This window comes from Pelophylax lessonae (assembly GCF_965119305.1).
Source record: "Pelophylax lessonae genome assembly, chromosome: 4".
Lineage (NCBI taxonomy): Eukaryota > Metazoa > Chordata > Amphibia > Anura > Ranidae > Pelophylax > Pelophylax lessonae.
In genome coordinates, this window is record NC_138771.1 from 178,475,350 (window position 1) to 178,490,464 (window position 15,115).

Sequence of the window (15,115 nt, forward strand, 5' to 3'; positions counted from 1 at the left end):
AAAGGTATATGAATGTTCACTGAGTTTAGTAAATGTGAACGAGAGTTTACTTTCATCAACCAATCATGTGCTAGCAAAAGTTCTGTTTTTTCCCCTTGAACATAACTGGATAATTAGATTAAACATAGGCTCACCTTTTGTACTAACATTAACAGGTTAGTCCACCTTTTTTGACAAAAATAATACATTCGCTCATATTCATTTAAATAATAAATAAATAAATAAATGTGCTTTGAATGCCTGGAAAAATGGAGTACAAGTGGAATGCACAGGCTCCTAAAAGCGCTTCCTGCTGCCGCTGGGTATGCACCACAATTAGGTTACAGGGCTGCAGGAAGTGTCAATGGATCACGAGTGCAGTGACTAACATATAGGGGTTGATTTACTAAAATTGGAGAGTGCAAAATCTAGTGCAGCTCTGCATAGAAACCAATCAGCTTCCATTTTTTTTTTTTTGTGAAAGCTTAATTGAACAAGCTGAAGTTAGAAGCTGATTGGCTACCATGCACAGCGGCACCAGATTGTGTACACTCAAATTTTAGTAAATAAACCCCATAGTGTTTTGTTGAGAACTAAGAGTCCCTCTGCCGTGGTGGCAGACAAAATCTGTTTTTTCATTCTGGTCGATGAATGACTTGGCTATGGGTGTAATATGAAATATGGTCAAAAAGATGTTGTTAGCCTTTACCTTGGCAAAGGGAAAATGCGCATAAGTAAAAGAAGCTCTACTTCTTAAGTAAATCAACCCCACTGTGTTCTCTTTTATACAAACTGCAGTACAGCTTTACTTTGAATACCTAGGTAAGTGTTTTTGTCCAGGCGTGGTTAAGCTAAATATGCAAAGGTTACATTATATAGCCAGTTTAGGTGTAAATAGTACATAGCAGTACACAAATGTCCAATAATAAAAAAATAAATATGTAAAATGAACAATGGCCCAAAAATTATGAGTGTTAAATTAAAAACCACAACTACAGACATAATGTGCATAGCTTAGCATATAGATTTATTAAGCACAGATTTGGTTTGAGTATTTCGACCCTCATTTCAAAACACAGTAAAATTATACAGAACAGCAAATACAAAATTGTATAATCATGAAAACAAAACAGGCTCCCTTTATATAAACTGGTAACGAACATTTTCTTAAGAATGCAATGAAAAAATAGATTGCTATCAAAGGAAGAGGCAAACATTCAAAAATGCACAAACAGAAAAGACAAAATAGTACAAATCTGCCTCATGTCTATGAATAAAAAAATAGTCCAAATTGACCTGCTTAGTGGGAGTCCCACAAAGTGTATACGTTTTCCTAAAGGAATGTAACAATCAGAAGCTATTTCGCTTTCTCTGATAATTTAAACTGGTGCACTTTATTACCAACCAAATATTTAAGAGTAGAGTTAGCTCCAAGAGAAAGAAAACTTGTTAAAGTAAAGAATAATACCCTTGTTTTGTAGAGAATAAAATCATGAGGTCAGCTTTAAGCCAGTGCAGTAAATTAGAACATTATCAAAATAATCCTTTTTTTTATTATTTTTTTATTTTTTTTACCAGGCTTCTCTTTTTTTGGGCTTAACCAACCTAGTCAACTTCAAGGTAAAAGAAAAAAAAAAAAAAAAAGTAAAAAATGTGATCTTACAAGGTCTATAAAGAGTTTGTGTATCTTCATGCACTAGAGTCGCTGTTTAATGACAAAAGACATTGTTTAAGGGCAGTGCTTTACTAGAAGATATATGTGAAATATGTAGGCTGCCATTCCTAATACCTCCTTAATATGAGAGATAGCTGGCTAATGCTCCTATGCTAGTACATTCTGTGTTAAAGACCCAGAACAAGCTTGCTGGTCAGGACTTCTGATTGCTCTGGCTGCAAAAAAAAAAACTGAAGCCAATTTTTGCAGTATAATATCCAGGGCAAATGTGTAATCAGAATGAGTTCAGCAAAGGTAGTGTACAGCATGTCTATTTTTTAGTACAGGCTCATTTACGAACAGGCATTAAGAAAAGAATAATTTGAGAAATAAACCTGGGTATGAGTCACTGTGCATTTAATTAAAGCAGAAGTTTGGGGGTTATAAAAAAATAAACATACTTACCTCTCTTCTGCAGGGTCCTCCTGATGCACCAACTATCCCATGCTCTCTTTAAGAGTTGATAGCTGACCGGACACATAACCATTGATCAGACAGCTCTTGGTCTCTGCAGGGATTTCCCTCTCCTTTCTGCTACCCCAGTGTTGACTGGGGCCACAGTCAGGTTAGTGCATGGGAACTGCTTGCTCTGGTTATCAGCTGCATGCTGTCAATTAGAAGAGGCTGGGTGGATTGCGACAATATTTTCAGGATCCTTCTTGAACCACGGCTCTGCCCTGTTAAGCCACTTGCCTTCAGTAGCCCACTATGGACTGGCTTTAGGTCATAGGAGTACATTAGTAACCCTATTCCTGTGACCAAAAAGAGGAGTTCATTAGTAAAAGAACTACTGTGACCAAAAGGAAAAGTATTGCCAAAAAGCTGCCATTGCCTTTTTGGAAGGTTCATGTTCCAGAGCGGTCATCCTTAACCTGTGCAAATCACCGACCCAGAATGACAGCCCTGGAACATGCACCCTCCAAAAAAAAAAAAAAAAAGGGCGATGGAAGCTCCCATATTTATTTCCTACAAGTGGTCAATCAAGAATTGAATTTCCTTAAGATGTCAATTTTACAGGCTTTGTTTGTCCAAGTGAATAAAAGAAGAATTGCATTTGCCCAAAAGTACCCAAAAGCATAGGGTTACTTATGCCACACTCCCTTGTGTTTTTCTTTTAAAAGGATCCTCATTTAAATGTTTTTTCTTTTTTAATGTAGATTAAACATCAGACTCCCCAGTGTCTTTCCATACTCCATGCTAGACAGGCAGCTCCTATACAATCAATGGTGCATGACATTAAGGCTTCGTTCACGTACTGGCTTATCGGATAGCGGGCAGAATTGCTGGGATTCTTCCCATGATCCCGAATCATTGCAAATTGCAGGACGCCCATGCGATTCCTGTGACTTGCAATGGCACCTCAAACGTGGTGCGATTTTGCCACGATTGTCGCCTGATGAATCGCGGTAATATCTCGCAAACAGGATCGCGGGACGCCTGTCGCCCAAAAGAAATTCTTTTTTTGGGCGACAGGCATCCCGCGATTCTGTTTGCGTCAATCGCCGCAAAATCGCGCTGCGTATGGGGTGCCATTTCAAGTCACAGGAATCCCACAGGTGTCCCATGATTTGTGGTTATTCGGGATGGCAGGCAGAATCGCGACCTTATACGCCAGCATGTGAACAGAGTTTTAAGCAATTCCCTTTTCCATAGCTTAGGGTATCCTGCACTACTTCAACTAGGTAAGATTAGCTGTACATTACTGTCCAAGCAATACCAGAAAAAAAAAAAAAAGTTTAGAAGAATATCTTCTCAGGGTCACCTAACTGGGCTTTTTATAACATGGAAACACCACTGGGTGGACAAATTCACAGAAAGATTCAAGCAGAATTAAGTGAAATTATTTTACCATTACTTTTAGATATTTAAAGTGGTTGTAAAGGTAGGGTTTTTTTTTACCCCAATACAGTCTCTGCATTAAGGTAAAAAAAAAAAAAAAATCTTCTGTGTTCAGGTTTCATCCCTGCCAGCACCCCTTTATACTTACCTGAGCTAGATCTTGATCCAGTGCTGTGCCAGAGAGTAGACCTCTCTCTCCTCATTGGTCATGGAAGCAGCAGCCAGGGTCATTGGTTCCTGCTGCTGTCAATCACAGTCTGTGAGGAGAGGTCAGGGAGCCGAGCCACAAGAGCGCCTCCATAGCAAGTGGCTTGCCATGGGGCCACTCAGCAGAGGGGAGGAGCCAGGAGCACCAGCACAGGCCCAAAAAGAGGAGGATTGGGGCTGCTCTGTGCAAAATAATTGCACAAACCAGGCAAGTATAACTTTTTTTTGTCAATATATATTTACAAATCACTAACTTTTTCTCCCTGTCATTTCCTAAGAGTATTCAATAAAGTGTTACATGGGGTAACTGAGATCACTTTGTAGCAGAAGAAAACTTTAATGAAAACTGTACAATAAACAAACCAAAATATTAAGTCAGTTAATTAGATTGCCCTTTAACTTCAGAAATGACCTAGCAATAATAAATACATTTGACACACAAAACAGGCATAGTATATAAAGTCAATTTAGAAGATTGACTACAAAATGAACTTTTGAGAACATTACAAAACTAATGATATTTTTGCAGTTCTTTAAAAATTGGTTTCACTGACTTGCTTACAATAGACATAAAGATGGCACAGTAAGTTACAGGAAATGCTAAACATAACATGAACCTAAGAGGAATTAGTACATCTACATGGACGATTATGGCACATGAAAATGTGGAGTATGGTGCCAGTTTATGGAACTATCTTCTCACAGATTGCCAGTAGCTTAACTGAGAATGTTCAAGTTTACAAGGATAAGTAAATACATTCCTAATCAAATAAGAAGTTTTAATTGCCGTTTTAACATTTAGCAATATTATTGGATTTCCCCAAAATTATTTGAAGTTTTTTCATTACTACAACCCACCCCATACATTTTTATTCAGCAAAAGGAAAGAGCATTAAGCAAAAGTGCAGTGACCAATCAGAATTTAAAACTGATTTGGCTTTAAAAAACTGAACGCAAGATCCGATCACTGCAGTTTGCATATGACCTACTATATGTTCTGACAGCCTTACAGAGTTTTCCTCCCTGCTTTACGAAAATCAAAATAAAAAAAATAAAAAAAATGATCTGTGCTAAAGCCACTCAGAGTTCCTTTTTGTAATAATGTGAAGAATTACTGTGCTAGTGGCAGTGTATTTACTGGTGTAATGAAACTGCAGTCTTCATTTTTTTCTGATGACAGTATTATTAAGATAATTTCATTCATCAAACGGTTTGAAATAAGTACTACCTCTGGTAGCACATAGCCACAAATCATATATTCTAACTCAGATTTTTCTATTACAGGAGGAGAAATCTGAATGGTTGCAAAGAGCAATATGATCAGTTCCTATTTTAGACCATTAGATAACTGAGACCCTAAAGGAATGCCTGGACATTAATATCCTTATTGAACAAAGAGTTCTTATGTGCAGTAATACAAAGCAACCTAGCAGAATCTGTTTTATCATTTTATTCTGAGCAAATTGAATTCTAATTGGCTGCTACAGAATACTGCACTTGATCGGTCTCTTTTGGCATTTTTCCACTGCAAGTACCGGCTCGGCTCTACTCAGGCCCTGCTTGCTTTTCCACTGCTGGTACCGCATGGTACGGTGTTGGAACGGTTCGGTACGGTACGGTATGATTTGCTTTTCCACTAAAGTAGTACTAAAGTTAAGTGGGTGGGATAACAACGGGGTGGGTGGGATTCTCTGACCAATCAGTGGCTAGTAGTGACTGCATGCAAAGGATTGTGGGATATGGTACCGGTTATGGTACCTTTTGGAACCACAATCGAGTAGGTACTGTTTTTGAGAGCCGTACCGTTCAGTTCCATGCAGTGGAAAAGCGCCGCTGTACCGTACCGAACCGTTCCTACACCATACCAGTCGGTACCAGCAGTGGAAAAGCACAAAAGCGAGCAGAACCGTTCGGTTCCATGCATTGGAAAAGCGCCATTTGTGTCTATATTGGATATTGTATTGGTGCACCATTTTACCACCATTACTGACTGTAATATTCCACGGAGAAGTTGTTCTTCAAAAGCTGCCCACACGTAAAAACTAGTCAACCAATATACCAATACCATTTGTCATCAGATAGGCAGAATAATGATGACACAGGTGTGTGACAGCATACTGTAAGAGGTTTTTTTTCACACTTTAAGAAAACATCAAGAACAAACAGAGTTTGACCAAGTTTGCCACACATGACTTCCACTGATCAGGCCGAATGACTCTAGGACTTTGCTGAACATTCAAGAATGGTATAGAAAAACTGATCAGACTTCTTGGTGTCTTTACACCTGAAACGTGTTGCCACTTACTGATGTCACCACTCCCATCAGCAAACCAAACAAACAAATGTTCAATTCACAGCTTCAGGGGAAGAAATTATTTGGTTACTTTATTAGAAGAAAGGTGTATTCTTGATACAATAGAACCAATAACAAATAAAAATCTGTATCAAGACTGAATGCCCAACAGCATGACACGCTGAAAACTCTGGGGAACACTGAAGGCTTTACCCAAAGCTGATAGCCTTTTCTTCCTGCTAGTGAAAATGTTTGGCTCAGCCTTATTGTAAGTAAAGCAGTCTCACTATCCCTAAAAAAAATAAAAAAAAAAAAGAATCCAAGACTTAAAACAGCTAAAGTAACTGAAATTTCATTAAAATGTATATATAGTATATATAGATGCCCTTCAGTTGTTAAGGTAATCTTCACAAAATAATACACTTTTTTATTAAGATGTACCTTGTTGGGCACCTATATTTGCAGTTCAGGCATACTGTATCACTAGTCCTATGTAATTGTTATCAGTCCACCACGCTTACTCCTCCAGCACGAAACCAGTGTAGCAGAACTACCTAGATCCTAGTTTTTTATTCCAGCACTTCAAAAGGACAGGGAAGGGTGCTAAAAAAAAAATTACACCAGAGATTTTGCTCTTGTCTTCCCAATGAACATAAAAAGCAACTATATTAATTCAGTCTAATATCATATTACCCTGCAAAATAGCTTAAAAACAAAGGGGTTGCACAAGACCTGCATGGCATCAATGCATCACCTAACCAAAAATATGTGTCAACCCATTAAAAGAAAAAAAACAGAAAGGCCACTTTGTCAGCAGACAGCTCTGAATCCAGATACTGTAATTTACCAGTCTTATCTTGGCTCTTGAAATATGCTTCTGCTATATCAGGCCTTAATTGCATCAATGGTGAAAATTCAACCTGAAAATGTCCATTAAGGCAAATCTCCAACAAAATGTTCTTCTTCAGTCCAGTAAAAATATCTTTCTACAGCAAACAACAATGCCCTTGACATTCTGGTGTCTATGAATTGTTGGCACTGGATATTTCCTGATTCATTCTCCTGAGGTTGCCTTTAACTTTGAGAAACTCAGGCTTGTTTTCCTGTTCTTCCTCAATCTTATGTTTTTCCATTTCCATCTGCATGACAAAGGAAAACGATTAGAAAATGAGAACTTGGATGACAAAGCATTCTTTAAAGTGATTGTAAAGTCTGTTTTTTTTCCTATAAAAATAACAAACTTGTTATACTTACCTGCTCTGTTGCAGTGGATTTGCACAGAGAAGTCTGGATCCCCCTCTTCTCGGGTCCCTCTTCTGTGATCCTGGTCCCTCCTTTCCGTTCAGTGCCCCCCACAGCACGCAGCTGTCCATTCAGACACAGAGCCCTGACCCAGCCCAGCCCCCTCTCTCTCCCGATTGGCTAGCTGACCTTGACAGCAGCGGCAGCCAATGGCACCGCTACTGTGTCTTAGACAATCAGGAGGGAGAATCTTGGATGACTGAGACACTCGTGCACATCGCTGGACAGAGAGGGACCTCAGGTAAGTGTTAGGAGGGCTAAGGGGGGGCTTCTGCACACAGAAGGTTTTTTTATCTTAATGCATATAATGCATTAAGATAAAAGAAAAACCCTTCTGACTTTACAACACCTTTAAAGAAAGTAAGCACTGCATGACAGCAGTAAATATAAGTGTAAAGCATGGTACAGAGTGTTAAAAGAGAAATTCAAGAATTTAAAAAAAAAAAAAAAACAACACATATTCACCTAGATGGCTGCAGCATCGATCCCAGCTGCAGCTGTCGCCCGACGCCTTCAAGACTGGGAACTGAGTGATCAAACACAGCCGATTGTCTAGTTCTCTGACTTCAGTGAGCAGAGAGCCAATGGCTCTCTGTTCTGCCCCTCAATCGCTCACCGGAGCTCTGGCCTGTGGAGGGGGTGAGATTGGCTGGCTCAGTCTCCCAGAGGCTTCTTGAGAGGCTGAGCTAGCTGCCGGTCCAGGTATCTATAAAGCCGGGATCGATCCAGGGCCTGAACTGGCATGAGTGACGTCAGCCAACAGCAGACTTTAGCCCGCATGCTCTGCGGGCAGTGTACAATTAACAAAAGTTTCCTTGCAGTTTTGCAAAGCTGAACTCCAGGATTAAATATTTTTTAAATGAAAAAAGGATGTGTGTGTATTCTTTCTTAAATGGTTTGTTACCCCAACATTTCCTATTTCTGATATGTGCCCGCTGCACCAGGTACTTGTATGAAAGTCCCCTGCTCTTTGTAATGCTTAATTTGTGTGAAACCTCTGGTGTTCCTGCCACTCCCGCTGCTTTCCTATTAAAACCTGACCACATAAAGCAGGAAAACACACCGTGGTCAGTTCTCCCTTAGTGTGCTCCCCCCGCATAGTCATACACTGGGAAGCTTTCCATTTAGATTTGAAACTGAATGGGTTGTTTTACAAGTGATTGTCAAGTCTTTTTTTTTTTTCTATTAAAATAACGAACATGTTATACTTACCTGCTCTGTGCATTGGTTTTGCACAGAGCAGCCAGGATCCTCCTCTTCTCAAGTCCCTGGCTGGAGCCCCTGGCCCCTCCCTCCTGTTGAGTGCCCCCCCCCACAGCAAGCACCTTACTATGGGGGCATACGAGCTGAGCCATAGCTCTGTATATCCATTCAGACAGGGAGCCGTGGTTTGACCCCACTCCCTCTCTCCTTTATTGGCTGACTGACTGACAGCAACGGGAGCCAATGGCACCACTGCTGTGTCTCAATCAGGAGGGAGAGCAATTCATTGACATCGCTAGATTGAGAGGGGGCTCAGGTAAGTATTAGGGGGGCTGCTGCAAACAGAAGGCTTTTTATCTTAATGCATAGATGAAAAAAACAAAAAACCTTCTGCCTTTACAACTACTTTAAATCTTGGTAAGCTTCTTGTAATATGGAATCCAGTTACTACTGCTCTCCTTCCTTGTGTAGGGTGACTGGTCTTGTATCCACCCTTCTGTAGGCCACCTGTAGTGGTTCGTCCTTCCCATAGCTCTGCTCTCTGCAGAGGCTATGCACAGCACAGTGATGATGCACTGCTACATTTACAAGGTAATAAATAAAGACTGTTTATATGAAAGTTTTTTGTGCTAAAAGTTTAGCTTAAAGTATATAATAATTCACTCACTTCTTCAAGTCTTTGATGTCTCTTTTGAAGCTCTATCTCAAAGTCTGACTTTTTTTGTTCAGCTTCTTCCTTTTGCTGTTTGACAACTTGATCCCGTTTTCGCTTTTCCATTACTTTTTGTAATTCTGGTTTGTTCTGGGGTGAAAGGCCTCTATAAGTAACAAACATAAATTAAACAAAAGTTAATCAATGATGTGACCATGTACAGTGGATATAAAAAGTTTACACACCCAGGTTACAATGTCAGGTTTCTGTTAAGTATAAAAAATGAGACAAAGGTAAACATTTCAGACTTTTCCACCCTTAACGTGACCTCTAAACTGTACAACTCAGTTGAACATCAAACTGAAATCTTTTAGGTGGAGAGAAGTAAAAATAAAAAAATAAAAATGTTATGGTTGCATAAGTGTGCACATTCTTAAACTAATACTTTGTTGAAGCACCTTTTGATTTTATTACAGCTCTCAGTCTTTTTGGGTAAGAGTCTATCAGCATGGCACATCTTAACTTGGCAATATTGGCCTACTCTTCTTTGCAAAAAAACTCCAAATCTGTCAGACTGCAAGCACATCTCCTGTACACTGCCCTCTTCAGATCACCCCACAGATTTTCAATTGGATTCAGGTCTAGGCTCAGGCTGGGCCATTCCAAAACTTTAAATCATCTTCTGGTGAAGTCATTTCTTTGTAGATTTTGATGTATGCTTTGGATCATTGTCATGCTGGAAGATGAAGTTCCTCTTCATATTCAGCTTTCTAGCAGAAGCCTGAAGGTTTTTTGCCAACATTGACTGGTATTTGGAACTGTTCATTATTCCCTCTACCTTGACTAAGGCCCCTGTTCTAGCTGAAGAAAAACCCCAAAGCATGATGCTGCCACCACCATGCTTTACTGTTGGTGTGGTATCTTTTTGGTGATGTGCTTTTGGTGCAGTGTTGTTTTTGCACCAAACATATCTTTTGGAATTATGGCCAAAAAGTTCAACCTTGGTTTCATTAGACCATAACACACATTCCCACATGCTTTTGGGAGACTTCAAATGTGTTTTTGGCATAATTTATCTGGGCTTGGATGTTTTTCTTCAGAAGAAAATACTTCCATCTTGCCACTCTACCCCATAGCCAAGACATATGAAGATTGCGGGAGATTGTCACATGTACCACACAGCCAGTACTTGCCAGGTATTCCTGCAGCTCCTTTAATGTTGCTGTAGGCCTCATGGCAGCCTCACTGACCAGTTTTCTTCTCGTCTTTTCATCAATTTTAGGGGGACGTCCAGTTCTTGCTAATGTCACTGTTGTGCCATATTTTCTCCACTTGAGGACTGTCTTCACTGTGTTACATGGTATATCTAATACCTTGGAAATTCTTTTGTACCCTTCTCCTGACTGATACCTTTTAACAATGAGATCCCTCTGATGCTTTGGAAGCTTTCTGCAGACCATGGCATTTGCTGTAGGATGCGGCTATGAAAATGTCAAGACCGACCTACTAGTACAGCTGAACTTTACAGGCACTTTAAATGATGTCAGGTGTACAATGAATTCTATTTAACATGAGTTTGAATGTGATTGCTTAAAAGGGTTTATTAAGGTAGTTCTAACAATTACTGCCAGACCCTCTGCTAGGATAACATGTAGTATGTGTGTGTCGTTTTTTTTTTTAATTCATCTTCTAAAATACCTTATTTCTTCTCCTTCGGACGTCTGCCGGGTGGTCATGTGACCTCTCTCTGTAGCACATAGATTGGAGGAAGAGAGTGACGGGCGGTCCTATGACCTCTGATCCGCAAGAAGAAATTAGCTATTTAGAATATAATTTAAATAAAAAAAAAAAGGCATACACTATATACTACATGTTTTCCTAGCATAGGGGCTGGCATTGTTAGCAGTAATATTTGCACTGCTCAGAACAGTGCTAGAAGAGAAGGGGAGGGGGGGCCACACATAGTGCTGACAGGCAGGGAGGGAGGGGGGGGAGAGCAGAGAGGAGAGCTGCGAATGACGGAGTGTAAACTGACCACGGTGTCAGGGCTCAGCACCCATGATAAACCATGGTCAGTTTACAGGGAGGAGGGCAGAACCAGGCAGGGCCAGCCAGGTATTTTGAGTGATAGAAGGGGCCAAATTACACAGCTCAAGCACTGTGCTGTTAGTCATGCTTTTTTTTTTTTTTTTTTTAGGGTAACAAACACTTTTATTCTGAGCACCGCTACATCCCTAGTTATAAGAGGGTGTGCACCTGACTTTTTAACAGGGGTGTGTAGACATTTTGTATCCACTGTATACACACATAAAAAAAGCTGTACACAATCTTGTAATCTTTACAAAGTTGATAATTTCCACTAATGGCAGAATAAAATATTATAGCTTCAGTAAATTGCAAAATAAACAAACAAAAAAAAAATACATTTGAGTACTTGGTCATCTCACAAATGTCTTTTCCCTAAAAACTGGATTTTTGACTTACCGTAAAATCCTTTTCTCTTAAGGTTGACGGATGCTGTTCTCTGATCCATATCAGTAGGGTTAAACTGTCCACTACAGGAGTAGGACACTAGGCAGAAAAAAAAAAAGTTCTGGCTTCGCCTATGGGCAGTCCCGGAGGGTACACCCTCTCTCTTCCAGCTTCCAGTTTTGTATCAAAACAGTGTCAGAAAGTAACACCAACCCAACTCAAAATAGAGGGGCAGGTACTGAGTCCGTCAATGAACTTAAGAGAAAAGGATTTTACGGTAAGTCAAAAATCCAGTTTTCTCTATCGTTCATTGGCTGACGCTGTTCTCTGATCCATATCAGTAGGGATGTCCCAAATCAGTGCCATAAAATGAGGGGTGGGAACAGCAGAAAATAAGTCCCCAAGGCTAAACATAGCCAACCAGGCAACATAGGACTCAGCAGACCAAAAGATTAGGCCCACCTGAAACAAACAGTAAACACCCTCAACGAAGGCCAAAAGCCCTCCAGACAGCAGACAGCAAAACTTTGCGGCCCAAAGAGGCACCTGCAGATGCCAGCACATCCACCTTATAAAATTTGGTAAAGGTGTGAACAGACTACCTAACCGTCTTGCAACCTGGAGCACAGATGCCTGCCAGGCGAAAAGCCCAGGAAGCACTAGGCGCCCGAGTAGAAGGCACCGAATCAGGGAAAGGTAGGACCTGACACTCAAATGAATAAGCTTGCACCACCGTCTGTCCGATCCATCTGGAAATAGTCGCAGCAGATGCAGGCAGTCCTGTTCATGGGCCCTTCATAAGTACAGAGAGCGAACCGGACTTACCAAAAAGACTCAGTAGTCGCCAAGTGCACCTTGAGTGCACGAACTCTATCCAGAGTATGCAATGCACATTCCTTAGGATGTGAGGGCTTAGGACACAAGATGGTAATACAATGTCCTCATTCAAGTGACACTAGAAACCACCTTCTGAGGGAAAGACGGATCCGGACGAAGTACCACTTGTCTCCGTGAACCAACATATAGGGAAAACGACAGGACAATGTCGCCAGTGCCGACACCCTGCACGCAGAGTGACAGCAACCAAGAAGGCCACCTTCTGTAATAAGGTAGGCAGGGGATACCCTCGAATACTTACAAAAGGAGGTTCTTGAAGAACCGTCTGCACCAAATCAAGGTCCCCAGTTGGTGACGGAGGTTGCACCGGAAGTACCAAGTGTCTCAATCCCTGGAAGAAGTCACGCACCAGGGAACGGGCAGCCAACAGCCTGTGGAAGAAAATTGCCAAGGCCAAAACCTGACCCTTGACAGTACTCGAGGCAAACTTTTGATCAACTCCCTGTTGAAGGAAGCCAAGCTCTGGGCCACAGAGTAAGAGCGAGGGGGAGCCCAAAGAGACTCACACCACGCAATATACGACTTTCTCGCATGATGAAAAAATAATCCAAGAAGTCGCTTCCTACGCTTCAAGCAGGGTGGGAATCACTGAAGCAGACAAACTCCTGTCCTTCAGGACCTGGCTTTCAACAGCCAAACCAGCAAAGCCAGCGACCGTAAAGCCGGATGGAAGATTGGCTCTGGAGACAATAAATCCTCCCTGAGAGGAAGTCTCCAAAGAGCGTCTGCAGGTAGCCTGACCTGACAAACTCGGAGAGGCCTGGAATCCCTTTCGCCTTGATCCTGCGAAGAATTCTTGGCAGCAAATTGAGAGGAGGAAAGGCAGACAGCAGCCGATACTGACCCTGGCCCATCCGTGATCACTCTCACACGACCATGTCAGCCTCAGCATTGTTCACATTGAACTTAGCAAATGTTCTTGCCTAGGCAGAACCCATAGTACCACCATTGCACTCGCCAGAGGGTCCCGGGAGCGGGCCACAAACCTCCAGTAGATGCAACGCCAGCAGGTCCATGTCTGGAGTGCTCCAATGAAGGCAAAACTGCTGGAAAACGGACCAATCCCCTGCATCCAAGGCCTGTCGACTGAGGCAATCTGCCTGCCAATATTTCACACCTGGAAAGGGAACAGCGGAGAGAGCTGGAACAAAGCGCTCTGCTCAACGAAGAATGCCTGTTACTTCCAAGGCCACAAGGACACCCTTGGTGCCCCCTTGATGAATGACATAAGCCACAGTCGTGGCATAGTCGATGGGATGTGCACTGGACAGCTGCAGGTGCCCGATCCAGTGAACTTGGCAAAGCCGGCTAGCTCTCAGCTCCAAGACATTGATTGGTAACCTGGATCCTCCGGCGACCATACCCCCGAAGCAGAGAACCTGCCGAGGACTCCTCCTCACCCGGACAGGCTAGCATCCGCGGTGACAATTATTCAGTAAAAAGGGAAGGAAAGATTTATAGATCAAGACTCCCTGGTCACCCGGCTCAGCCGAATCCGAAAGTCCAGAGAGTTTGGATTCTAGTCCTATTCAAGAAGGATTGCCTTCTGGGGGATCCTCGAGAGGGATTAAGCGAAAAGGACCATCTCCAAAGATGCCACCAACAGCCCCAGAACTCGCAGGCAGGTCCGAAGGGATGCCCATGTGCTGGACAGTAACAGTTGACCCGCAGTCTGAGGTTCCAAGAGTGTTTTCCCATAGGGAGAAAACAGCCTGACTGAGGAGTCCAAAGTCAGGCCCAGATAGTCCAGTCTCATGGAAGGGACCAGGGATGACTCCCAAAACCTGCTATTAAAATGCACTGAAATGCATTCCTACTGGCCCAATACTAGGATAAGCAATCATACTGGCCACTAGGAATCGAAGGGGAAAAGGGGGAACCAGCAAGCTTTAGTGTGATCAGTAAGTGCTGAAGCTTTGCTTTATCAAACCAACAGTGGATATTGAAAGCTGCTGCAGGTATATGCAGGTATATAGTATTCCTAAAATGACAGTCTGTTTAATGTAGCAATGCAGAAGATCTGCAATTTAAAAAGGGTCAGCATTCATTAGTGTGCGGTCAGCTTTTGTGTTTCCATCTGACAGCAAAAAATATCAACGTGTACATGACATTGCATTCACCTCAGAAGTGACAGCTGGTAAGCAAAACGTAGTATCAGATAAAGGTGAGGTTGGCAAATAAGCTCTATGAACACAGAACCCAGAGATCATGAAAAGCCTATTGTATGACTTGGTTAAGCTTTTCCTGTGTGAACAGTATACTAAAACCATACCTTTTTTGGTTCATTATTAATTCTCGGTGAAGATCCTGATGATTTCTGGAGGTCTTCACTGGATTGACCAGCTTGTGGGGCTTTACTAACTCTGGATTATCGGATTCAATATAGTCTGGTTCAGCCATGATGCTTTTAACAACTGGAAAGTTTTCCCCAAACACGGAGTCAGCTGGAGAATTACCTGTAGCAAAGAAAATGATAATCATTAAAATGGCATCATAAATACGCATAAGATACTATCAACTGTATTCTCAATATATCTCCTTTATCATAATATGGCAA

General features: G+C 41.7%; 1 protein-coding gene and 1 long non-coding RNA gene across 2 annotated transcripts in view; one reads left to right on the plus strand and one right to left on the minus strand.

The window, feature by feature from the left end:
* The first annotated feature begins 5,132 nt into the window (after nt 1-5,132).
* On the plus strand, nt 5,133-6,372 carry LOC309552313. Its single transcript, XR_014225135.1, has 2 exons — nt 5,133-5,243; nt 5,672-6,372. It is a non-coding gene; the product is annotated as an uncharacterized lncRNA (long non-coding RNA).
* A 78-nt stretch (nt 6,373-6,450) lies between these two features.
* Nucleotides 6,451-15,115, minus strand: part of FAM107B (family with sequence similarity 107 member B) — an 88,041-nt gene continuing 79,376 nt past the window's right edge. Inside the window, exons 2-4 of the mRNA XM_082253211.1 lie at nt 14,831-15,014; nt 9,205-9,355; nt 6,451-7,171 (exon numbers count right to left, since the gene is read on the minus strand). Of these exons, the coding sequence (XP_082109337.1) occupies nt 7,055-7,171; nt 9,205-9,355; nt 14,831-14,958 (396 nt within the window). The 5' untranslated portion in view covers nt 14,959-15,014 and the 3' untranslated portion in view covers nt 6,451-7,054. The remainder of the gene's footprint in view (nt 7,172-9,204; nt 9,356-14,830; nt 15,015-15,115) is intronic.